The following is a 26750-nucleotide window of genomic DNA, read 5'->3' as shown; positions in this document are numbered from 1 at the left end:
CTGGGGACTGGCTCCCCCGAGCTCCGGACACGCTGGCCCCTGGGCTTCCCACCCCGCGGAGCAAAAACAGCGACGGCTGCGCGATCAGGGCCCGGCACTGGGCCGCCGTCGCGCGCACCCGCTTCCGGTCGGTCCGCCTCGGCCTCTCCCACCCCGGCCGCGGGCCCCCGGCTCCGTGCCCGGAAATGGAGAGCCGGGGCACAATTAGCTAGGAGGTGTTTCCTCCAGCCGCCGTGTCCGTCGTGGTCACGACAGCCTGCCAGAGGTCAGACAGACGAGCGGACACGTACTCGTCGCCCCAGAGTGAGGTGGAGGCCAGGACGAGCCCACGGTTCGCCCTCCGGTTCCTCAGTCCGAGAGGCAAACCGAGCGACGGGCGTGCGCGGGTCCTGCACTTAATTGGAAAGCAGACATCCATTCTTTGAGGAAAGCAAGGCTTTTCCCATAGTGAGGATTTCCGGTGGGGAGGTGGAGTCAGCAGGGAACAGGGCAGAGGACAGCGGGAGCGGGGCAGTCAGCTTCATTTTAAGGAAAAAATCGGAGCGACTCGGCTCACGCTGCCGGCCGTCTTCGAGGACCCGCCTCAGCCGGCCGGGCGCGCCAACGCGAGACCCCTGCGCGTCCCCGTAGCTGCGGCCGCGCCCTGCGCGCCGTTTTCCTCACGCGGCCGAAGTCGCGGGGCGGAGCCAGTCGCAGCCCCAAAACGCCACTCTTCCCTCCACTATTGGTCTGCGCTGGGGCCACACTGGCCCAAGAGTCGGCGCGGGGGCCGGGACCCATGCCCACCACGGGACCCGCTGCCGTTCTCTTCTCTAAATAATCTCTCGGGGTTTTTTGGTTTTGTTTTAAAGATTTATTGATTTTTGAAGAAAGCAACATCAAAAATGTGTGGTCGCCTCTGGCTAACTTTTTAACGTCCGGACCCTGACTCTCCGTGGCCCTGAGAAAGGGCACGGACGCGGCTGACGCTGGAGTGAAGCGTGGCCTGCGGCCGCTCAGACACCGCTGTGCACAGACCGCGGTGAGTCCGCTGCGTCACTTTTCCGAAAAGACCGTTGCCTCACGTTCGCTTCTTTCTTCTGTAATGAAAACTAATTGTTCGTGGTACACAGCACCTGACTCTGCGCTCACCGATTTTAACGTGCGTTTAATGCTTTTCGATACAGCGGTTTGGAGATCTGACTAAATTCAGTTTAATACTTGGTTTTAATGAGAAAAATAAGTGCCTTGGTGGCTATGCTTGCTGATCATTATACTCACTTTAAAATCCCAGCCTTAGGCAATGGTTTGTGTTGAAATTCTGCTAGCGATTTTCTTTCCCTCCTGGTATGAAATTTGTTGTTCTTACAAACCAGTTAGAGCGTGTTGTATTTTAAATTTTTTAACAAGTTAAAAACAAAACAAAACAATGGGTATGAACCCTAGGTGTCTGAAACTGTAAACATAGACTTTGGAAGTTGGTGAGGCTTTGCCCTAATTCCTAGTTGATGGGTTTTTATGAATTCTGGGAAGTGGAGGGGCAGCTGGTGATAAATTTTTTATACTCCATCAAAACCGTACCTTTTTTTGTGAAGTATTTTATTTACTTTTAGAGGGAAAGGAGGGAGAGAAGGATCAAAACATCATTGCTTCCTCCACACACCTGACCAGGGACCAATCCTGAAACTCAGGTAGTGTCCTGAGGGGAAATCAAACCAGGGGCTTTTTGCTTTGCAGTAGATGGGAGATGCCCCAACTGAGCCACACAGGTCAGGCACAGCCATCTCTCTTTTTTTTTTACCACCTTTAGCCTTTACTCTCAACACATATTGTCTTTTACAGTTTGCCTGTGAGAGGAAATGGAAAGACAGGGCCATCAGAGGTTGCTAAAATTTAAGAAAAGGGGTTGGAGGGCCATCAAGACACCAAGACCATACCTTTTGAGTACTGAACAATAACTTTAATATAATTGGCCCAACACTTGCATTTTTTGGTAATTTAAACTATGAAGCTGTATATCAGGCAAGACTTTGCTCTCTGGGACTCTGAAGCTGCCTGCAGGGCAGAGACATCCTCCCTGGGCTGCAGGTCCCATCAACCCTGGCTCCCTGGGCTGAAATGGGTTAAATCTTTCAGGCCAGGGAGGTAAAATCTTTCCTGTAGACGTGAACTGAGTTACACAATGTAAATGTTTAACCATATGTTACTTGTTGCTGTCTCATAAACCCATTTGCTGACCACTGAGTCAGACAAACATTGAAGGTCTAGTTGCCTCCTGCAGTCAGAAAATTAATGACTTAATTTTTCTCTGGAACTTTAAAATACATTTTTAATAACTGTTTTTGAAGGTTTTTTATCTCAAAAATCATACAGTCAAATCTGTTTTAAACTTGCTAAGAAATAACTGATAAGAAATAACTGATAAAACATGTTTTCTTATTAAAATGACAAATTTAAAACATGTAAAATTAGAGAATAGTATAATGAACTCCCCATATGCCAATTGCCAGGATTTAACAACTATTAAAATTTTGCCACGTTAGCCCTATTACTCCTTTTTTTTCCCTTGGTTTATTCATTTGCTGATATATTTTCAAAGAAGCTGAGACTCGTGTAATTTCATCCCTAAGTAGTTCATTACGCACTTCTAAAAATCAGGGCCTCTTTCCAACATAGACTACTATCATACCTAACAAAATTACTTCTGTGGATACCCTTTACTTTATAGATGAACACAAGTAGGAGTTAAAAAATATTCTGATGCCTGTATCCCACCCCTTAGGTCAATTAAATTAGTCTCTGGTGGTGGAGCTTAGTAATAAAATGTTAACAGTTCCTGAAGTGATTCCACTATGCAGCTAGGGTCAGGTAACACTGATTTAAGCTGTAGAAGAGAATCTCTATAATTGTAATCAACTAGAATATTAAACCATACTAGAGAAGAAAACAATAGGAAAGTTCAGTACTTGTGCTTAAATACTTGAGCTTGAGTTAAGCCATTATATGCTACTGAATTATTAATGTGAGGGTATTTTATAGTTCTTTTTATTAGGAACTGGTTACTTAAACAATTTAAATGCATTAGAACAGGAGTTTAATAGATCTCCAGTCTAGTTACTGGAGCACAAATGCTTCCTATTAGCAAAACATGCATAAATATATTTTAGATGCAACACAGCAAAATCTGATAGGTAGTAATCCTATTCAAGAATATATTATGAAGAGACCTCCAAACAATGTTTAAAATCATCTATTCCAAACCCCTCATTTCACAGAGAAAGTGAAGCTTTGGGTAGTTGAATTTTCCAATGTTACAAAGTTGCTTAACATAGTTGATTACTTCAGCCCAATGCATTTCCCATTCCGTAGTGTGACAGTGAAAAGTTAAAATGATTTAAGCAGTTTCTCAGGTCATTCTGGTTCTTCAGTACTTAGCAGAAGGACAAAGCAGGGTAAATGCATCCCTTAAGATGCTCCTGAAAGAGTCATATACCAGGGTGCAGCCTTTGATGCTTGTTGAGAGCAGAACGATACCTGAAGGCTTTTCCACAGTCATTACATCCAAAAGGCTTCTCTCCTGAATGAACTCTCTGGTGCTGAACGAGGTAAGTGCTCTGACTGAATGTCTTCCTGCATTCATCACAGTTGTACGGCTTCTCCCCAGTGTGAGTGCTCTGATGCTCAGTCAGATGAGTGCTCCGGCTGAAGGCTTTGTCGCATTCATTACACTTGTACGGCTTCTCTCCAGTGTGAATTCTTTGATGCTGAGTCAGATGGGAACTCTGGCTAAAAGCCTTTTCACATTTATTACACTGGTATGGCTTTTCTTCTGTGTGAGTTTTTTGATGTTGAGCAAGAGACGAACAGTGTCGAAAGGCTTTACCACACTCGCCACACTCGTAAGGCTTTGCTCCTGTGTGAATTCTCTTATGTTGTGTAAGGTGTATGTTCTGGTTGAAGGCCCTCCCACACTCATTACACTTGTAAGGTCTTTCTCCAGTATGTATTTTCCTATGCTGAATAAGGGATGAGCCATAACTGAAGGTTTTCCCACATTCATGACACTGATAGGGTTTCTCGCCAGTATGAATTCTTTCATGTTTAGCAAGAGATGAACTCCGAATAAAGGCTTTCCCACATTCCTTACACTCGTAAGCTTTCTCTTGGGTATGCGTCTTCTGATGCTGATTAAGGTTTGAAAGGTAACTGAAAGCCTTCCCGCATTCACTGCATTCAAAGGGCTTTTCCCGGGTGTGAATTCTGCGATGCTGAGTAAGGGATGAGCAGTAACTGAAGGCCTTTCCACATTCATTGCATTTGTAAGGTTTTTCTCCAGTATGAATTTTCAGATGTTGAGCCAGGGATGACCAGTAACTAAAGGATTTTCCACATTCAGCACAATCATAAGGCTTCTCCCCGGTGTGAGTTTTCTGGTGTTGAGTGAGGTTGGAGTGCTGACTGAAAGCTTTCCCACATTCATTGCACTCGTACGGTTTTTCACCAGTGTGAATCATGTGATGACGGATAAATGTTGAGGGCCCATTGAAGGCCTTCCCACATTCATTACATTTATAGGTTTTCTCACCAGTATGAATTTTTTGATGTTGAGTAAGGTGAGTGCTCCTGGTGAAGGTTTTATCACATTCATCACATTTAAAAGGTTTTTCCCCTGTATGAATTTTCTGATGTTCCATAAAGTGGCCTCTCTGGCTAAAGGATTTTCCACATTCATTACAAGTATATGGTTTCTCACCAGTATGAATTCTCTGATGCTGAACAAGATGGGTCCTCTGACTAAAGGCTTTCCCACATTCATCACATTTATACGGTTTTTCTCCAGTGTGAATTCTTTGATGTTGAGCAAGAGATGGACCCTCAATGAAGCCTTTTCCACACTGATCACATTTATATGGTTTATCTCCAGTATGAATTCTTTGATGGTTTATAAGGTTTTCACTCCTGCTAAAGGCTTTCTCGCATTCATTACATTTGTAGGGTTTTTCTCCAGTGTGTGTTCTCTGATGGCGAATAAGTGCTGAACAATAACTAAAAGCTTTCCCACATTCATTGCACTTACAAGATTTCTCTTTTTTAACTGGTTTTAAATTCCGTTTGGTGCTTGTTTTAGTAGCCCTCTCTTCTGGAGATATGTCTTGTTGTGATACTGGGTTTGAACTAATATTGGTACTTTTTTCAAAGTCATGATTTACATGGTCTTTCTCCAAAGTGGGCACTGTTTTCTCAGTTATTTTTATTTCCCTTGGCAATGTCAGTTCATCTGCCTGTTGCCTCTGTGGACTGCCTTTAGACATCCAGGACTCTGAGACATCATCACTTTTGTGTTTTTCCACTACTGCCTCTGGAGAGGGCTCTTCTTCAGGAGTGTCTGGCTCTGGGACTGATATGCTATTTTCTAGTCTTGTTTCCCAGTCTGAAAGACAAAATGATGCCAGTATTCTTGAATAGAGAAGGGAAACAACAACAACAAAAACCCAGAAGAAAAAACTGCTGTTCTGGGAATGACCTAATGAAATTAAATATAAAGCCCTCAGGAAATTCTGAGGGTTTTCAAAAACAGCCCTATTATTTAAGGAGAAGTTTGGAAGGAGCTAAGGAGAATGATAAATAAATAAAAGTTAAAAAGAATAAGAGAATATTTCTTTTTTAAATTTTAATATTGATTTTTAAAAGATTTTATTTATTTATCTTTAGAGAGGAAGGGAAGGAGAGAGGGAGAGAAATATCAATGTATGGTTGCCTCTCGTGAGTCCCCTGCTGGGAACTGGCCTGCAACCCAGGCATGTGCCCTGACTGAGAATCGAACCGTGATCGTGTGATTCGCAAGCCTGTGCTCAATCCACTGAGCTATACCAGCCAGGGCTTAAAAAGAGTAAGAGAATATTTCATTCAATTTCATAGATCATCTCTAAGAACCAGTAAGGGAACTCCTTTTCAGAAAATAGTGAGTTTAACAAGTGACACAGAGATGGTTAAGAGGAGACACACATGGCCCGAAAGGAGGCAGTCTGAGCTGAGACTTCTAAGTGATTAATAACAACACAAAAATCCAAAAACTCTGATTTCAATACATAGTCAACAAGAAAGACCTGGCTACAGCTGCATGGTTTTTAGCCTGGAATACTGACATAACAGTCATGTCACTGCTAAAAATGGGAAAGTTGTAAACAGTACAGAAAATCATTTAAGGGGAGAATTAGGAACAGAAAGAGAAACCACAGTGGTGTTTGTAGGGATGGAAGATGCCAAAAGTAGCAGAATAACCAAGATATTCAAATACAGGTTGGGAAGTATCAGCTCAAAAAAGAAAGTAAAGGAATAGCTGAAGCCACAGGAACGTATGTGAGAAAGGAACAGAGGTGAGTGTATAGGGTAATGGGATAAATAAAACATACTAATGAAAGGAGGCAGTTTATCAGCAAACAAAACAATAGAAGAAACAAGACAAAAGTACATAATCAGGAAGCTGATTTACACTGCTCTAATCTACTTTATACTCTGAGAAAGTTTGTCTTGTCCCAAGAAAAGAAAGGTGGCAAGGAAATGAAGCAGGGCAGCCAATGCTGGTAGATTCAGTAAAGAAAAAAGGCCGTGATGAAAAACTGGTAACAGGAGGGTACAGCAGAACCCCGGGCCCCTGAGCTGTTGGTCCTATCACTATCACTGTCGTCACTATGACAGCAAGCGTGGCAGAGACCCAGCGCTGCCACCTCCCAGCACACCTGGTGCCAGGCGTGGCGAGCCTGTGTAAGAGCAGCCTCACACCACAGTGCTGCTCCAGCAAGGACAGAATATCTAAGCAACACAGGTTTGTGAAAACAGCCAATTGTTCCATATAGGAAATGACACTAAAAAAGATATATTTGTACAGTGGATGGCCACAAAGATGCCCTCCTACAAGTACTTTGCAATGAAGAACTGGAGACCTTGACATCTGAAGCTCTTAAAGGAGAAAAGGCAGAGGAAGCAGCTGATCTCCAGCCCTCACTGGAATTCCAGTTGAAGGCAATAAACATGCAACAGACTGTGACCTATGTCATCCACAGTGTCATGACTTCCACACACTAAGCAGCAGAGTTACCAGAATATCAGCGGTAGGCACAGAATGAAGGTCATTCTGGAAAAAGCTCCAGAAGGCAAGAATGAACAGCACCATAGGGATTGCACAAAGCTTTCCCCACTTTACCATATGGGGAGCCTGTGGGCATCAGCCAGTTTTCTAACAGCTCTGCACAGAGACAACCACCTGCAAAGGAACTCCGTGAGCCAGTGAGACAGAAGACACATGAGCATCTAGGCTATCTTGTGACCTGGCTGCAGAGGCCAGGTCACAAGATAGCCTAGAGAAGGTATCAAAAAAGAGAATAAGGAATATGATGCAGACAGGGCCCACGGCCAGTGCCCACCTCAGTGTAGGTACCGTCACCACCTCAGTTACCTGTACAGATGCCTGCAGAACTATATACCATGTTGTAGAGATGAAAGCAGCCAACTTATCAGCTAAGAATAAGTCTGCTCCCAGTGCTAAGGATGGCAGGACCAGGGCCTGGCTTACCAGGACTGTTAGCACCGGGCCACATTCCAGTAACAGCAAACAAGAGACTAGAACTAAACATAAACAGTTCAAATAATTGTCTTCTGCCCAGTGACCAGGTCGCTGGAACTATCTACATTATCTATGCAACAGGGGTGTATTATTATTTTTATCTAACTAAATCTCTGCTTGGTAATGACTAAAGCATTAAAAAAAACCCCTTAGGATTATTTCAATACCTTTTAGGTATTTTAAAATTGATTTCTATCTGCTCAAGTTGGGATTTCAAAAAAATTCATTTTTAATTCATAATAAAACTTGACAACCCATTTTTCCAAAAGTTAATAATTAAGCAGAAGTTAATAAAGTGCTTACTTTAGAAATACTAAAATCTAAATTATGTTTCATGAAACCATATTCTAAGAGAAAGGTCATAAAGGTGCAGGGTGATGAAGGATTCATGGCTGGGGGAGGAGAAATATTATATACCAAGCAACCCTGCTGGAAATTCATAATGCCCTACCGAGTGGTTCTCCTGTAAGTAACTTGCTAAAATTTAAGCTAATCTAGCACTTCCCAAATTTGAACATGGCACACTTTTTTCTCCATGAAAAAGAACCCCCACTCTCACCTAATTCACCCTCAAGTGCTCTCCTTTACCTAGAGTAACTAAGGTTGCACATTTTCCCAGGATCTGGTCTTTGAAGAGGTCTTTCTGTGCAGTTTGGGAATGAATGCTTTATAAGAAAGTATAATTTCAAGGATAGTCTGATAAAGAGACAGGATCAGAAGCTACACACAGGTTAAGAAAGGTATGTAACCACTTTTGCAAAGCATGGTTGGGAAAGCAAGGAGGCAATTTGGATGGTAACCAAATTACCAGCTTGGTGCCCTCTAAGGGATGAAAAGTGAGGTGATAATTATGAGCTAAGGTTCTCAAAAGAGGTGGGAAAAGATGGAATTCAGAGTCTAGGTCAAGAGGTTGCCTTTATAAAAAGGCCAGAAGGAGAGGAAAAGGCATAAAACTATTCTTGAACAATAAAAATTTTTTTAAAAAGGCAGAAAGGATACCTTGTCTGAAAGGAGTATAAAAATAGAATATGTGTCAGGACAGTTAGTGTTTTGACAAAGCATGAGGGAGTCCAGATCATCTCATTTTCCTACCAGTGGCAGGCACATGTGCATTTCAGACAGGAAGCCCTTTCATCAGGTTGGTGTCTGAGTCAGTGACCCTCATCTCCCCGGCCCAAGACTTACCTCCAGAGCCACCCACTGGAATGCCTGGCTCCACAATCCACGGCTCTGTCCCTTGCTCTAACTGGGAAATTACATCAGGTTTGGAAACTTGGAGCCCTGCACATGGAGAAGGAAAAAAAAAGGCACCTGTCTGCAGGAAGGGAAAAGCGCTCTAGCAGAAGCCAGTTTCACCACTTTGTCTTCAGAGGAAAGGATAGGTAGGTCTGGTGGGAATGAACAGCATGTTGAGTTCCAATGTTATAAGTTCTTTGACAAGATATAATCTGAAAACTGTTCTAGGTGCAGAAAAATTACTAGTCTGTATTACTTGCTAGGGGAGAGAAACCTTGTCAAAGCCTTTCAACATTTAGGAATCCTTGGATCCTTAAGTAAAGGGCAAAACTCCCTAAGCATGAGAAAACCCTCTTCCTTCTTTATATCCCCAGACATTAACTCAGAGAAGTCATCCATACCTATAGAGACCAGGTGTGTATAATTTTCCAATGTCACATCCCTGAATAAATCTCTCTGTACAGGATCCAGCTGTTTCCATTCTTCCTGGGTAAAGTCCACAACTACATCCTTGAAGGTCACTGATTCCTGAAATACAAAATGCTTCTGCTTAGCCATAAAACCTATACCTAGGAAAGGGGAGGAGTCAGCAATACTGACAGTAAGGTGAGGAAAGGTAAGAACACAACAGAAATGCAAAAAAAGACTTGTGCAGTATATGGAGAAGGTGCTACGACTGATCAAGTGTGTAAAAAGTGGCTTGTGAAGTTTCTTGGTACTACTGGCCTTCTGGCCAAATAATTCTTCACTGTGGGGATGTCTTATGCATTGGAAGATGTTTAGCAGCACCCCTGGCCTCTACCCACTAGAGGCCAATAGCGGGAGATGCCCAACATACTTAAAATATCCAAATCAATAAAGTTATTGGTGAAAATGAAAAATGTATCTTTTGTTTTATGGAAAAAACTAAATGGATTTTTTGGGCAACCCCATATCAAAAATGAAACAGATAAGAAAAAAATTTTTTTAAAGAGATAGCATCAGGGAGCTATGGGACTTCAAGAGGCTCAATATATGTGCAACTGGCATTCCTGGACCAAAAGGAGGAAAGAGAGAGAGCAGCAGAAAAAATCTTTGAAGAAATAATAGCTCATTGTTTTTGAAACTTGATGAAAATTATAAACCTACAGATCCAAGAAATTCAAACTGCAACCATAAGAAACACAAAGAAAACTATCAAGGTATATCTTAAATATGCTAGCTCAGATCTAGTACTAGAGAACATTCTTACAAACATCCAAAGATAAAAAGGCATAAATATAAAAGAACAATGATAAAAATGACATATTTGCTTTTATTGGAAAACACAGAAGCAAGAAGAGAATAGAGCAATATCACTGAAGAAACTAGAATTGAAAAACAAAAGCAAAATAAAGATTTTTTCAGACATAAAAAAACTTGAAAGATTTCAGCACCAGCAGAATGCACTATAAAAAAACTTAAGGAAGTCCTTCATGCAAAAAAAAGATGCCAAATGAAAATAAGGATCTGCACCAGGTTTCTCAACCTTGGCACTATTGATATTTTAGAGCAGAGAATTATTTCAAATGATTATGACGGGCTGCCGTGTGTAATGTAGGCAGTATTGCTGGCATCATACCCATTCACTGTATGCTCCTGTCACTCCTCACCAAGTCATGAAAAACAAAAAGGTCCCCTGGGGACAGCAACACCCCCAGCTGTGAATCACTGACGTATATAAAGGATAAAGGACCCCAGAAATAGAAACCAAATGGACAAATGCATACAATTTTTCCTCATCATTTAGATCTCTTTCACAGATAATTGCTGAAACAAAAGTAACGTATTACGATTTTATGACAAGTATATAAGTAAAATATATGGCAATAGTAGCATTAAAAACTGGAGGGGAGAAATGGATGTATACGACTGTGAGGTTCTTGTATTATTCATGAAGTGGCATAACACCAAAAGGTAAATGTCAATAAATATGTGTATCTAAAGTGACAATTAAAGTAACGAAAGAGTTATGGCTAATAAGCCAATGAAAAAACTAAAAAGGAATCACAGAAAGCATTCAATCCAAAAGAAGGAAAGAATAGAGGCAAAGGAAATAAAGGCAATAAAAATAGAAAACAGCAAGATTACTGGCAAATGGCACATATCAATGAACACATTGAACTTGACTGTACCATATTAAATGTAGAATTACATTAAAAGAAAATGCTCTAAACACCCCAATTAAAAGGCAGAGACTGCCAGGGTGGACTGATAAAAAGTGAAACCTAACTACATGTTTGTTGCCTATAAATAAGTACTCACTTGAAGTATAAAGACAGAAGTCAGTTAAAAGCAAAAGGATGGAAAAAGATAAACCATGCTGACACCAATCAAATATCAGAGTAAAATTCAAGGCAAACACTATTACCAGGTAGAAAAAGGTTATTTCTCAATGATAAGAGGTCAGTTGATTAAGAAGACATAATCCTAAATGTTTATGCACTTAATAACACAGCTTCAAAATATATGAAGCAAAAACTGCCCTGGCTGGTGTAGCTTGGTGGATTGAGCACGGGCCTGTGAACCACACGATCGAGGTTCGATTCCCAGTCAGGGCACATGCCTGGGTTGCAGGCTAGTTCCCAGCAGAGGACGCATGAGAAGCAACCATACACTGATATTTCTCTCCCTCTCTCCTTCCCTTCCCCTCTAAAGATAAATAAAATCTTTAAAAACAGAATTACAAAGACATCCACATAATCATAGCCCAAAAATGTCAATATCTCTATCACAACAGTTGATCAAACCAGTAGATAGAAAAGATATATATTTATATATATAAAGCACTTGAATAATATTATCAACAAACTCGACCCAACTACTGACATCTGTGGTATACAGAATAATGGCCCTCCCAAGATGTCCATATTCTAATCCTTGAAAAACCCTTTGAAACTGTACCTAATATAGAGTTTACAGATGTGATCCACTAAGGAGTTTGAGATAGGGGAATTATCCTTGAGTATATGTGTGGGCCCAGTGTAATCACAGAGTCCTTGTAAGGGGGAGGCAAGAAGGTCAGAACAGAGCCAGAGCAGGAGCTGTGAAGAGGGAAGACAAGCAAGAGTCAGAGAAAGGAAACTGAAGGTGCCACCCTTATGACCCAATGACAGAGAAAGGGGATGAATCAAAGAATATAGGTGCCCTGGAGACGCTGGAAAAGGCAAGAGAACATAGTCTGCCTTAGAGCCTTCAGAGGAATGCAGCCTGCCAGCCCATTTTGACCTCTAAAATTGTAAGATAATAAATATGTTGTTTTAAGACACTAAGCCTGTGGTAGTTAATTACAGCAGCAGTGAAATTTAATATGTTCATATAACATTTCACTCAACAACAGCAAAAATACGTTCTTTTTGAGTGCTCAATGATCACTTATCAAGGTAGGCCATATTCTGGACAAAAGAATGTCTCAATAAATTGAAAATGATTCAGGTCATACAAAGGATAGTCCCTGACTGTGAACATGTCCATTATCTTGATTGCTGTCGTGAGTGTACACATGTCAAAACCTAATACACTTTAAAGTTATACACTTTAAATTTGTTCTCATAATTTCCCTCAATAAAAAATAAACTGATCCCAAAAGTACTTGAGCTGATAATCAGAAGAGCTGGGATCAGATAAATTAAGTTGCAGAACAAGACCTAAGTAAGGGGAAACAGCCTAAAAAGAAGTATCCTGAGATGGCCAAAAGACACGTGAAAAGCTGCTCAACATCACTGATTATCAGAGAAATACAAAGTAAAACCACTATGACACTAACCTCACACCTGTCAGAATGGCTACCATCAGTAACTCAACAAAGACCAAGTGCTGGTGAGGATGTAGAGGAAAGAAAACTCTTTTGCACTGTTGGTGGGAATGCAGACTGGTTCAAAAAATTAAAAATGGATCTGCCTTTTGACCCAGCAGTCCCACTACCTGTAATATATCAGAAGAAACCTACAACACTAATTTGAAAGAAAACTGCAGCATTATTTATAATCATCAAGATATGTATGCAGCCCAAGTGTCCATCAGTAGATGAATGGATAAAATAGCTATGGTACATGTACACAATGGAATGCAACTCAGCCATGAAAAAGAAAATTTTACCCTTTGTGACAGCATGGATGGACCTAGAGAACATTATGCTAAGTGCAATAAGCCAGTCAGAGAAAGACAAATACCATATGATTTCACTTATATGTGGAATCTAATGAGCAAACTGAAGTAACAAGCAAAATAGAGACAGACTCATAGATGGAGAATGGACTTGAAAAACAGTGTAGTGATTGGTGGGGGAGGAAGGTTAAAGGGGGTTATATGGTAATGGAAAAAATACAGTAAAAAAAGAAGTATCCTGATTAAAGGAGGGCTTGGATCAATTTCACATTCAGTTATTGGTTTGTCTTAAAACATTAAGTAACATGTCACATTCCTCCTCAAAACCCATCAATTATTCACAAATGATCTACAGAATAACGCCTTCAACTTATCTAGAAATTTAAGACCTTTCATATTTACTTTATTCCACGAGTTGTTTACCATCTGCCAAAATAAACCATCTACAAATTTTTCGGAATCCTATATAACACCTGCTAATTCTTATCTGTTAACCTTTGCTCATAATCTTTTTCCATACCCAGAATCCACCCTAACCCTCCCAATTTACTTATCTAAATATTTATCCTTTGAGAGGTAGTGAAAAATCCCACATCCTCCATGAAACTCCCCTAACCCTCCAGAGTACAATTTTTGCCATTCTCTCTTTTCCATGGCACTCATTTCACCTTTTTAATATTTGGCAAGATACTAAGCAAGAAGTAAGTGATGAATGCATTAGTTAAGCTGGAGAGGCAGAACTAAGAAGAACGTCAGATGGGAGCCCAGAATGAAATGCCAGCATTGTTTTTGTATAAATATATCCCACAAAAAGAACATACAACCCCACTCTATGGGCTGAAATGGCATTGCAGGAAACCCCAACTTACCTGAACACTGGCTGATGGGAACAGAGTATGTCCCCCTTGGAGAAGGGCAGAAACTGCAGAGGACCGATCTAGGAAGGAAGAAGAAACCACAGTGAATCCTGTCCAACAAAGCTGCTCCCAGCAATTGGTAAGATCCACTTATTTCTATTTGAAAACAACAGGCACTTTGTCATTTCCTTTAATTCACAGAATCCAAAACAGAATCAAGGTAACTGCTGACTAGGGCCCTGATAGTCTCATTGTAGGTTCAGAAGGTTCATCAATGTTCTATTTTTATATTTTTAAGATTTTATTTATTTATTTTTTAGAAAAAGAAAGGGAGGCAAAAAGAGAGGTAGAGAAACATCAATGTGTGGTTGCCTCTCATGTGCCCCCTACTGGGTACCTGGCCCACAACCCAGGCATGTGCCCTGACTAGGAATTGAACTGGTGACTGTTTGGTTTGGAGGCCATGCTCAATCCACTGAGCCATACCAGGCAGGGCTAAATCAATGCTTTAACCTTCACAATTTTTGTCTCTAGATACGTACAATCATATGGATCATACAATTCAATCTATGTTTTTACTGAGGCAAAATATTTCTGTTGCCTCCTCTGTTACATAGAAAATACGAATCATCAGACTACTTTTTAAAAGTCTCCACAGGCCTTTTGAAACTCTACTAGTAATTCAAATTAATTATCACGATGATATACACTACTTATACTACCTACAAGAATATCTAAAATTAAACAGCCGTGGTCAATCCAACTGCTGGCAAGGATGCAGAGAAATACAATGGATTGTTATTGAACAGCCATACATTAATACATTGGATAACCCAGAAGAAATGGATAAATTCCTACAAACATACAACCTACTGATACTGAATCATGAAGAAATGGAACAATAAGGAGTAAGGAGTAAGGAGTAAGGAGACTGAATAGTAATCAAAGGCCTCCAACAAAGACAAACCCTGGACCACATGGTTTCACTGATAAACTCCACAAAACATTGCAAGAATTAATGCCAGTCTTTCTCCAGCTCTTTCAGAAAACTGAAGAGGAGGGCACACTCCCACACTCATTTTACACAGCCACCATTACCATGATACCAAGCCAAATGAGAACACTACAAGGAAAGAAAACTACTGACCAACATCCCTGATGAACACAGATGCAAAAAATCCTCAACAAAATATTGGTAAGCTGAATTCAACAGCACATTAAATGGATCACACACCATGATCAAGTAGGATTTATCCCTGGGGTGTGACCATCTCACAGAAATGTAGAAAAAGCATTTCATAAAATTCAACATCCTTTCATTAAAAATTTTTTTAAAAATTGGTATAGAAGGAATGTACCTCTGTATCATAAACCATATATGACAAGCCCATAGCTAATACACTCAGTGATGAAAGTCTGAAAGCTTTACCTCTAAGCAAGAGGAAGGTACCACCCTCACTGCCTAATCACTATAGTAATGGAATTCCTAGCCAGAGCAGTTAGGTAAGAAAAATAAATAAAAGGCACCCAAATTAGAAGGGAAGAAGTATAATTGTTTCTGTCTGCAGGTAACAATATAGAAAATCCTAAGGACTCCACCAAAAAATAAACTTAGAACTAATAACAAATTCAGTAAAGTTGCAGAAAACATAGAGAAGTCAGTGGCATTTCTATACACTAACAAGGAAATATCTGCAAAGTAAATAAAACAATCCCATTTAGAATAGCATCCAAACCAATAAAATACTTAGGGAAAAATTTAACCAAGGAGATGAAAGAGCTGTACACTGAAAACTATTCGACAATGATGAAAGAAATTGAAGATACAAATAAATTTAAAGATACTCTGTACTCATGGATCAGACCAATGTATATTAAAATGGCCATACTACTCAAAGCTAGCTATAGATTTAATGTAATCCCTACCAAAATTCCAATAGCATTTTTCACAATAGAAAAAAAATCCTAAAATTCATACAGAATCATAGAAGACCTCAAAATAATAAAGCAGTCTTGAGAAAAAACAAAACTGAAGGCATCACACTTTTTTATTACAAACTACATTTACAGAGAGATCCTAATCAAAACAATATGGTGTTATTAATGGTAGTATTATAAAAACAGACAGAATCATTAGCCCAGAAATAAACCCTCTTAAATATGGTCCACTAATACTTGACAAGAGAGCCAGGAATAACCAATGGGTAAGGATAGTTTCTTCGATAAATTGTGTTGGGAAGACTGGATAACCACACACAGATGAATGAAATTAAACCCCTATTTTTACACCAGCCATGAAAATTGACTTGAAGTTTTCAAGTGACACAAAAAAGCACAAGCAACCAAAACAAAAATCAACAAGCGCATCTACATCAAACTGAAAGCTTCAACACAGCAAAGAAACCATCAATAAAATGAAAAGGCAAGGTATTTGCAAGTCATGTATCTCATAAGGTGTTAATATCCAAAATATATAAGGAACTCAGCAAATAATCTACTTTAAAAATGTACAGGGTACCTGCATAGTCATTTTTCCAAAGAACACATACCTGGTACCTGAAAGGCCAACAGGTACCTGAAAAGGTACTCAGTAGCACTAATCCTCAGGAAAATACAAATTAGAACCACAATGGGTTGCCAACTCAGACCTGTTAGAATGAATATTATCAAAAAGATAGGATCTAACAGTTTGGTGAGGATGTGAAGAAAAGGGAACCAATATACAAGTCTGGCACAAACAATGCCCCCTTTTTATGAGCTGGTAATCTATACCAAAACTTTTATTACAAAATCATAAGCATGTAATTCTGGAACATGACAATATCACACTCATAAGCACACCATATGGCATTCTCAGGTGAACTGTTCAACTTGCTGCCCATCATGTGCAAGATACTCACATAGCTGACCAGCCACACTCAATGGCATTACTTCTGCTGGACCCTGTATATTGTTGGTGTGAAAGTAAACTGGTATAGCCACTATGAAAATATACATACCACATCTTCTTCATCCCTTCATCCATTGATGGATGCTTAGGTTGCTTCCATGTCTTGTAAATAATGCTGCAGTGAGCTGGGCTGGGTTGCGGGGAATGCAGATGTATTTCTGAGACAGTAATTTCATTCCCTTTGGATTAACACCCAGACATGGGATTGCCGGATCAGATAGTAGTTCTATTTTTAATTTCTTGAGGAACCTCTATGTTATTTTCGATGGTGGGAACACCAATTTACAGTCACATCAACAGTGGCCATAGGTGTATATATGTGTACATACAGCCACAAAATAGAATTTCAGTCATAAAAATAGAAGGAAATCCTGTCATTTGTGACATTGATGGACCTTGAAGGCATTATGTGAAGTGAAATAAGGAAGATAAATACTCCAAGATCTCACATGAGGAATCTAAAAAAGCTCAACACGTGGAAACCAGGAGTAGAATGGTGGTTTCCCGGGCCAGGATAGGGCTGTGTGTGGGGGGAGATGCTGGTCAAAGGGTACAAACTTCCAGGTACAAACTAGTTCTGGGGGTCTAATGTACAGCATGGTGACTGTAGTTAACGATACCACATTATATACTTAAAGTTGCTAAGAGAGTTCATCTTAAATGTTCTCACCACGCAAATACACAAAAGGCAAATATGTGAGATGACAGATGTGTTAATTAGCCTTATTATAATCATTTTGCAATATACAGGTATATCAAATCATCCCATTGGACTACTTAAACTTACACAAGATTATGGGTCAATTATATCTCAGTAAAGCTGGAAAAAATTTTTTCTCAGCAATATGTTGTAGCTTTCAGTGTACAGATCTTGAACAAATTTGTTAGATATGTTCCTATTTCATATTTTGGGTGCTATTATAAATGAAATTATTATGGTTTCCAATTGTTACTAGTAATATAATGGGAGACAGTTGATTTTTAATTAAACATTTTTGAGATGATTGTAGATACACATGCAGATTTAAGAAATAAAAGCAATTCTTTGTACCCTTTAAAAAATAGAACTGAGACAAATATAAGGTATAGCTCAACATACATAATATAAGTAGTATCAAGACTTCTAATGATATTTTAAAAAATGCAAGAAAAAAAGCTAAAATTATAATAATAGGTTAAACCAAACCTGACTGCATAGCCATACCTAAAGAATGTAAAGACAGTGACAATGCAGTGGAAAGTCTAAAAGGACATGTCACAGGCCTTTCCTTACCCTGATCTGTTCAATGACATGTAGGAAGAAATACAAGAAATACTCATTAAACTTGCTAGTTACATAAAGTTGGAAAAAATAGTTAAAACAATGAATAAGTAAATTAAGTATTCTGACAAGCTGGAGCTCTTGGCCAAAACATTGAACTATTATAAATGTGAAGTCCTGACATTAAGGATAAAAACCAATTCTATTAACCAAAGATGGCAACAATCTAGTTCACTGCAATTTATGTAAAAAGAAAAAATCTACGGTTTACAGCCTAATATCGCTAATTTTTTAAAAGCAAATACAATCTGATAGTAAACAAGTATAATCCAAATTGTAAGGAGTTAGTACATCATACTTTTCTAAAGGCATTTTTCAAAGCACATCACTGAACTATGTTTAGTTTTTAAGAAGTATGCTGTCATGCATTAGTTTTCAAAGATCTTTATACATCACATGCACGTGCATAAAAGGAACTGAGGTTACTTTGCTTAGAAAAGAATTTATGAATAGGAGCTGTAACAGTTGATTTGACATATCTGAAGGACAGCAGTGTGAGAGCAAGAACAATTTTTTTGCTTTCAGGGACTAAGAACTAAGATCGATGCAGAAGTTAAAGAACAGGCACTTCTGTTTAATAAAGGAACTTAAAAAGAGTCACAAGGGGAAAGTCTGCTCACAAAATGGAGAGTTTAATGTCACACTTGTTTAGGCAGAGGCATAACAGACGGCCATCTCCCAGAAATTTGTAAAAAACCGATTCTGGCATTGAAGGGATGATTACTAAGATTTTGTCTTCTGACTGCAAGATTATTGTTCTGATATTTAAAAAAACAGAAGTCACGTGAGGATCACAGACATTCTTAATAATTGCTCCTTTTCATTCCAGGGAGAGCTAACTCTTCCTCCAAATCTCTACCCGTTATGTAATTCGCTCTCTTTTGTTGGTCCTTAAATATAAGGTGTCCTCCTTCCACCTCTTCCGGCTGTCAAGTATTTGATCTTCAAGTTACACTGTTCTTTTGCCTCCATCATCGAGCTCTCCGCTCCCCGCCCGCCCCCCCCCCCGCCCCGCCCCGTCCCCACTACCTTCCATCTCAGGAGCTCATCCCGTTCCTCCGGAACCTGGTCACCAGAGTTTCCCAAGCAGTGTCCCTCCAGCTAGGTCCTCCGTCTGGGGCTGAGATGTCCAGGCAAGGGCTCTGAACCGTAACACAGGGTGAGGATGGCTGACCTAAAAGACACGGGATGGGTCAGCAGCATGCGTCGCGATCAAACCAGAGTTTTGCGTGGTGACCAAGAGCTCCTTGGGAAAGAGAAGTCCCCGGAGGGCACTAACATGCAAGAGGAACTCCGGCTGAAAAAAACAAGAGGACCTCGAGTGAGGGTTCGGCCCGGATTAAGAAAACCCTTGATGCTCTCAGGCCTGAAGCGTCCACAGGACTGCCAGTTAGTTACCTCCGCACACGCTTGCGGGCTGGGATGTGGGCACACACACCTGTTGCGGGGGCGGAAAGCTGGAAGGTGGCCGAGCGGGGCGGGGCCCAGCTCCGGTCCTTCCACCTAGAGCGGAACAAAAGAACAAAGCCCTCCACGGGATCAGGGCGGAACCGCCCGCGCTGAAGGCGGCGAGGGGCGCCCCCTTCCAGGACTCCCCCTCTCCCTCCCGCAGAGGCCGTTCCCCGCCGAGGGAGGAGGGTGACGTCACGCAACCGGAGGCCTGGCGGTTGCCATGGTGATACCTGGGCTTCCCCGCCCTCGGCGATTCACACGCTCGGATCGCGCGTCCGGAAGCTCCGGGACGGTCACCAAATCTAGGGAAAGGAGCCAGAGCGTCTGAACTTCCCCAGCGCCAAACTGTTTCCCCGCCTACAGTGGCTTCAACGGCTACTTCCGGTCGGGAGCAGAGAGCCCCGCCCCCTCTCGCGGGTGTCTTAAAATGCCGGGTCGACTCGCAGAACTACGATCCCCAAAATGCTTCACGCCGAACTTCATTTCCCAGAGGCCTCCGCCACCTTTGTAACTCGGTTCCGCGGGCCTGGAAGGTCTGCCTGGAAGGTTTACCAGCAAGTTATTCGAGCTTGAACCGCTCAGGTGGAGATGTGCTTTGAGAGTTGACTGTGGAGCTTGACTGGACAGATCGTTATAATTGTAAAAAGCAAACAAGCATTACCCCATGCAGTACTTACCTTTAAGACCTATCCAACACTCAATTCAGCGTTGGGTTTAATTCCTTTGTTTAAGAATATTGGCCGTGACCCACTGTATTGCTTTTATGACTCCAAAATGGGTCTTACCCCACATTTGAAGAAATGCTGAACGAATCGGAAAGCGGCGTCACCATGTTTTGCCCTACTGTGGAGCTGTGTGTGCCTGCTTTCTCCAGCATGTAGATGCGAATGAGCCCAATGCCAGTCTCCTAGTGTGTCCTTGGCAGGAAAGAATCCAACAGAAGTTAGTAGGTTTTTCTATTTTTAAATATGTGGCCACGCATTTTACTGTGCTTCTCTTTGTCCCCTGCATTTCGACTGGGGCTAAGATCAAGTATTCAACCTGTTAGTTGGAAATCCTAATACTGAGTATGTGAAAACAAAGTTACATGCAGCCAAAGGAAAAGAAACAATATTTAGAAATCTCTTAAGAGCAGATTTCCGGAAAGGTCTATAGGAACTAGACAATTTGGTATTCTCAGTGGATTGCAAGAAAACAAGGCCTAAATGTAATGCATTACAGTATGTATTCTTTTGTGTCTGGCTTTATCAGTTTGTGAGATTACATTTATGTGGTTGTGTGTACTTATAGTCCCTTCATTCTCTTTGTGGTGTGGTATTCCATTGTATGGGAAAAAAATTTTTTTTCCTACTGCAGATGAACGTTCGGTTTGTTTCCAGTTTAGGGCTAAAATAATAACTGAACTAATTCCCCCCCCCCCCCCGCAACTCAAGCCTTACTCTCTTCCTTTACTGAAATCCATTCTGCCAATTTTTTTTCGAGCCAGTAAAACAAAGTCGCAGCTGTATCCAGTGCCTGTTCATTGTGACCCTAAAACAACCAGTTGATTAATAATTTTGGTTCCAATGTATCACTAATCTCTTTCTGTTTTTCCAGTTTTATTAAATACAGAAGATTTAGGGGTTGTTTTTTTTTTTGATATCTGACATCAATTAAAGCTAGTGTTCCAAACGACTTGGGAAGGTGATCATATATGCTTGATTAAATGTTTGCACCAAGAAAAAAAAAGATTGTTACACATAAATAATGGGCAACAATCATTTCACCTGACAGTTTGTAATCACCTTATAAAGCCTGCTTGTTATCCTTGTTTGTATTCTTTATTATCTAGAACCTAAACTGCTTTGTAGCTGTGTAGTCGTGGCCGAGTGGTTAAGGCGATGGACTAGAAATCCATTGGGGTCTCCCCGCGTAGGTTCGAATCCTGCCGACTACGGGGTTATAAGAGTTGTATTTTTCCCACCATTCTCGAGAGGGGATGGAAGGTTACATTTGCTAGAGCAAAGCCTCACAGCAATGGGGATGGAAATTACAATCATCCTTTCATTTACCGAAAGGTGCGCGATCACTGCTGGGCCCACGTTACCCCCGCCCAGGTGTGAGGATACCCTGCAAGTTCTCCAGGGCGCTCTATTCCCCCACAGAAATGGCCCAGTTCCTCTTCGCAGTCTTAGGTCAGGAAAGGGTTCCGTGGGATCCGTGGTTCAGATAGGGTTCGTCCAAGTTAGCAGAGTGGTGAGTATCCCACTGCCTTCCCGGGTGGCGCGGGAGACTGGGTTTCAAATCTTCTGGGAGGTGAAAGGACCTGTTCTGTACTTAGTCACCGCTTTACACTTCCCAGCAATCGTGTCACTGCTTAGGATCAAGTGCTATATTCCATCTTTCTTTAACGTGAAAGCTGCAGAACTCATGAGTGCCCGCTTCTGCGGCGCAGCTGCTGCTCCTCTACCTCCCGGAACGCGCTGGGCTACCGGCCACTGCGGGGCTCTGGGAACTGAGCTGCAGGGGACCCGCACCTCTCCTGCTGGCGTCGCCCCCAGTCCAGCGCGCTGACCAGAGAAACACTTCAGTGCTATTCTAAGGTATGAAAGCCAGAGCTACTTTAAGGCCCAGAGGAGAACCTGGGTTTAAGTCACAAGGGACTTAGAAGACTCCTTGGGAGTTAATAAGAACATGGTTGCCGGGCCTCTGCTTCCCATTTGCACACACGACGAGCTACTGGGGCCATATGCCGAGAAGGTCAAAAAGGCCATGTAACTGCTTTAAGTGCTCCATCCTCTTAGACATCAAACCCTGGAATGATGATACCGACATGGCGCCACTGGGGCTGTGTGTGTGCCATCCAGCTGCACTGGCTCACCTGGGGGACTCCAAGCTGATGCCCCCGGACTCGAGCCTCCACAACAAGATCAGATGTGTGGAGGCCAATGGCAAAACGATCACACACTTGCGGGAAGAGGAGACCCCAAGTTCCAGGAGCATTTGAAGAGTGTCAACATTGCTCCTTTCAACAAGATCTGAAGCTCCAAGCAACGTGCTTGTGAATGGATGTTAGACTTTATGAATTGTCTTACCAAAGAAAAAAATTGCCATTATAAAATCGTGGCAATCAATACAGTGTGGCACTTCCTAGGATGCATAACTAAACATTGGAATGGAAGAACACATCCTGAAAAGACCCACTCACACAGTCATTTGATTTAATACAAAGATGATCATGCAGTGCTTTAGGGAAAGACTTTTTGTTTCCAATAAAGTGAAATTCAATAAATTGGTGGCTCCTTTGTATATCGATACGGAAACAAATGAATTACAACATACACAAAACTTAATCACATGAACTATATTTAAAAATAAAAGGTAAGGCAATAATGCTTCTGAAAGATAATTTAGGGTAATTTCTTCACGACTTTGGAGTACGCAAGAATTCCTAAAACAGCACAAAAAGGAAGTCACCACAAAAGAAAATATTTATGCATAAATTAGACTTCACCAACATTGGAAAATTTTGTTCATTACTAGCTACCAGTAAGCAAGTACAAGGCAAATCTTAGAGAAGATATTTATATTACATATGCCTAAAAAAATGGCTGTGTCCATAGTCAGAGTTCTCCAGGGAAACAGAACCAATAGCATGTGTACATATATAGATTTATTTTGAGTGAATGACACAGGCAATTAATTACAGAGGATGGCAGGTTCGGATCTGCAGAAGTGGTTGAAATCTGACCTAAGTGCAGATACAGGTGAGAGAGCAGGAAGGGTCTAAGAGCTGAAGGAAATGATGCTGGAAGAACTCATCCCTCAGGAAAACCTCTCCTCTTAACCTTCCCCAGAGAGGGCAGCTGCAGCCCAAGGACCAGGTGAATAGGGAGAAGCTATTACAAAACCCTTCTCCATCTGGAACAAGGCCCTTGTTGCCACTTTAACGACTTCTAAATTCCACCCAGGGAAGCTAATTTTGGAGAAAACTCTTCTAGGGAAGCAATCCAAACTAAAGCATATTATTTATGTACATGGACATCTATGACACTTTTAGTTATAACAAAATAATTAAAATAACAAGCATTTTCAACAAGGGGGGAAGGGAATGATTATTTAACTTAGATTGTACATAGCAGTAAGATTATTATGAAGTATTAAAAACAGTATTTTGAAAGTTTGTGATAGCTCAGGGAAGAAGCACCTGATATAATGTTAAATGAGAAGAGAAATTTAACGTTAAATTTAATGTTTAATGAGAATGAGAAATTTTCATGTTAAACGAAAAATGTATATACTGTATTCCTTCAATTAGGTAAAACATTTGCATTATAAATATCTGGGTGGTGAGAGACAATACATCAAAGTATTGCTAGTGTAGTTTGAGTTGTAGGGTTGGGGGGGTTCTCTTTGTTTTCTATGCGAAGCAGTTGTTATTACTCAAGTATTTTGTATTTTTTTTATTGATTGATTTTTAAAGAAAGAGAAGGGAAGCAGAGAGAGAGAGAGGGAGAAAGAGACTTTGCTTTGTTGATCTACTTATTTATGCATTCATTGGCTGACTCTTGTTATTGTTGACATATATTTAAAGTCTATATTCATCTTACCCTGTATAAGACATTCAGATGATTTTATTCAGTCAATATTCATTTAGACTTACCCAAATGTACAATTTTTAGTCATATTTTCTGGATCTCCAAACTTCTGAGATTTTCTTTCATTTGACCAAAGATTTCCCTTTAAGGTACCCTGTGATTGAAATGGGCCTATTCCTCTCCATTCCCTCTGACCTACCTATGTCTGAGTCATCTCCCCAAACAGCATCTCCAGAATCTGCACCTCAAGAGCCCTCTGAGGACCAGTTTAGCTTGTTGGCTTCAGTGATGGATGCAACGTTGACCTAATTTACAAGACCCAGATTACGGAAACTTTCAGCCACGATTAAGAGATGATTTTACTTTAGCAACATAATGCTTAATCTCTTACAGAACATGTTTCTTATTTAGTTAGAACTCAGGTTATGACATAGAGAAAGTCCAATGTAGAAGACTCTTAGCTTCTACATGGAAGCTTGAGGTCCATGGAATTCAAATGTTTCACCAGCCCTCTGAAATAGTTTGCAAAATGGTACGTGTGTGCACCTAGGGGCACATTTGTGAAAAAGGGGTTTCATAGATTTTATTCAATATGATACAGAGCCAAAAATATGGTATGAATCTTTGCACTAATAAATTCTTTATTGTGGAAAAAGTGGGGGAGAATTAGCCAGCAGTAGTTTGTCTGGGGAAAAATAAAATCCCTGTAGGTGAACATGAAGACTTCGGTCCAATTCCCTCAGCACCTCCTGCGATGTGGAACGGATCTCAGTCCACACTCACACTTATACTGAGGGCGGAAGCCTAGCTAACCGCCAGTATTCCCTGAAGTCACCCACGGATCCCTGCCTTTCACAGTTCAAAGCAGGCACGTGGGACCCTAAAGCCCTAGCTTAGAATAAGGTCCCTTCATCAACGTTCCCTCCACTTCTCTTTGACTTTCACGAAGGAATTGCGTGAAACCAGCCCGTCGACTGTGCTCCTATCTTCTATCTTATATATGGAAAGTGAGGGCCAAGGCTCCCTTCTAAAAAGTATTTTCAATCTCTGGTCAAAATTCTTATTTTATTCTTATTTGAAGAATATGCTATCAGCCCCCAGTTAACCTAAGACTTCCAATATGGATGTTAATTTATTAATACATTCTGGCTTTCCCATCATTATAAACCAAAATCTCCAAGGGCAGAGCCAGTGCTTGGTGTCCTGTTTAATTCTGTGTCCATAGAACGGACACGTCAGTCGGCATGGAATTTCTCCTTCCTAATTGCCCGTCTTCACGCTCTTAGGCTCGGGGTCGCCCATGCAGGCTGCGTCCGTGGGTCTAATGATCCTGTGGCTCATTAGTTAATAGAGGAGGGGATTGCACATTGCAAGCCAGAGTTCTGAATTCACTGGAAGAAATAGTTTCCTGTGGCCACGTTTTTGTTTTTACTCCAGGTAGCTCTTCCCAGGCACTGTGGCATCTCGGAGAGTGAGTGGATTAGAGGCCGCGGGTGGAGGAGGCAGCCGGAGCCGCCCTCCGCCGCTCCCGCGCAGAAGGCGCCCGCGTTAACGAACGGCTCGTTCCTGCGGAGGAATTTCCTCCCGCGGAGCGGCTGTCTCTGTGCAGCAAAAACGTCCTGGCGGCTCGCGATTCTCTCCCAGGGGTCGTGTGGAGGCCCCAGTACCGCCTGCTGCCATTGTTACCCTCAGGCGAGGCGCCTGCTTCCCCGCTCCGCCCTCGGTTCCCATCCTTCGGCTCCGGCCGAGTGCCCGCCATCCCCAGCGGTGTTCCCACCGTCGCTAGGCGGCGGTGGATAGGCCCGGACACTCACGTCCCGTTCTGGACCCAGGGACTCTCCCTGCCGAGGAGCCTGGGAGAGGCGGGTCGAAGCTTTGTCAGACAAGTTCCGGTTAGGGACGCTGGAGTTCTTCGTCGCGCATTCACAGGTCCACACCGGGCAGAGCGTTTCCGGGAACCGAGGCCAGCATTCCCGGCGTCGCTTCCGGGCGTCCCCGCGCGGGGTCCGGAGCGGCCGCGGGTCCCGCCACAGCGCCGCCGACGCTGCGCGTGGAGCCGCCCTGCGGCCGGACGGCCAGTCCGGAGAGCTGCGGAGAAGCGCGGGCCGCCTTCTGCGGAGCCCGAATAGGTGCAGGATTGAGCACCGGGGGCCGTGCGCACTAGAACGGGGTGGCTGCCTAGGCGGCAGCGGACGAAAGCCCGGAAGCGAGTCTCCGCCGCCGGAGGGAGGACGATTGTTGGGTTCAGACATGCTGACACCTCCCACCAGTATGGGCGCTGGCAGTGCTCCTGCCTGTGGAGTCCTGTAATGGTTACCCCAGAGAGCTCTCGACCGAGTAGTCGGAGTTCATAACTTGGCGGGACATACTCTTCTTCCCGTCGTTATTTCTAGTTATCTTTTTTGTCCCCCTTTTAGGAATGGTTGGCTGGGAATCCCCGGCTCACATGAAATCAAAGTGGGATCCGGAGCGGGGAAACGACAGGGACTCTGTAGACCCCAATGACTCTCCAGACTGTTCAGAGCAAGGACTATCCCTTCCCGCCCCCCCCCTCCAACCACCACTGTAGAAAAGTTGCTGTTTACATGCAACTTTGCGCTCTCAACAGTAGAATAACTGTGAGAGGACT

General features: G+C 42.0%; 1 protein-coding gene and 1 non-coding gene across 3 annotated transcripts; one reads left to right on the top strand and one right to left on the bottom strand.

The window, feature by feature from the left end:
- Positions 1-2558: 2558 nt before the first annotated feature.
- On the bottom strand, positions 2559-19946 carry ZNF184 (zinc finger protein 184). Of its 2 annotated transcripts, none has more exons than XM_037033041.1 (6): positions 19775-19946; positions 19122-19266; positions 13834-13901; positions 9241-9367; positions 8789-8884; positions 2559-5410 (listed from the first exon to the last, which is right to left on the bottom strand). In XM_037033041.1, exons 2-6 carry the CDS (start codon positions 19126-19128, stop codon positions 3465-3467), a joined length of 2244 nt encoding a protein of 747 aa, XP_036888936.1. In that variant the 5' UTR covers positions 19129-19266; positions 19775-19946; the 3' UTR covers positions 2559-3464. The 2 variants fall into 2 exon arrangements, with proteins under 2 accessions (XP_036888936.1, XP_036888937.1); XM_037033042.1 differs by lacking the exon at positions 19775-19946 and adding an exon at positions 19531-19742.
- Positions 19947-21398: 1452 nt separating this feature from the next.
- On the top strand, positions 21399-21480 carry TRNAS-AGA (transfer RNA serine (anticodon AGA)). Its single transcript has one exon. It is a non-coding gene; the product is annotated as a tRNA-Ser (tRNA).
- Positions 21481-26750: the final 5270 nt, after the last annotated feature.

Source organism: Sturnira hondurensis, unplaced genomic scaffold (assembly GCF_014824575.4).
Source record: "Sturnira hondurensis isolate 20B ecotype Veracruz unplaced genomic scaffold, ASM1482457v3 Scaffold0021593, whole genome shotgun sequence".
NCBI lineage: Eukaryota > Metazoa > Chordata > Mammalia > Chiroptera > Phyllostomidae > Sturnira > Sturnira hondurensis.
Note: the sequence above shows the minus strand (reverse complement) of the source record. Positions and strands in the feature narration are given on the sequence as shown.

What these genes read in the sequence shown, in the direction of transcription:
- ZNF184 (XM_037033041.1), bottom strand. An exon ending in TCCCATCAGCCAGTGTTCAG is followed by an intron (nt 9,368 to 13,833) that starts GTAAGTTGGGGT and finishes TTTGTATTTCAG; the next exon opens with GAATCAGTGACCTTCAAGGA. An exon ending in TACACACCTGGTCTCTATAG is followed by an intron (nt 8,885 to 9,240) that starts GTATGGATGACT and finishes CTCCATGTGCAG; the next exon opens with GGCTCCAAGTTTCCAAACCT.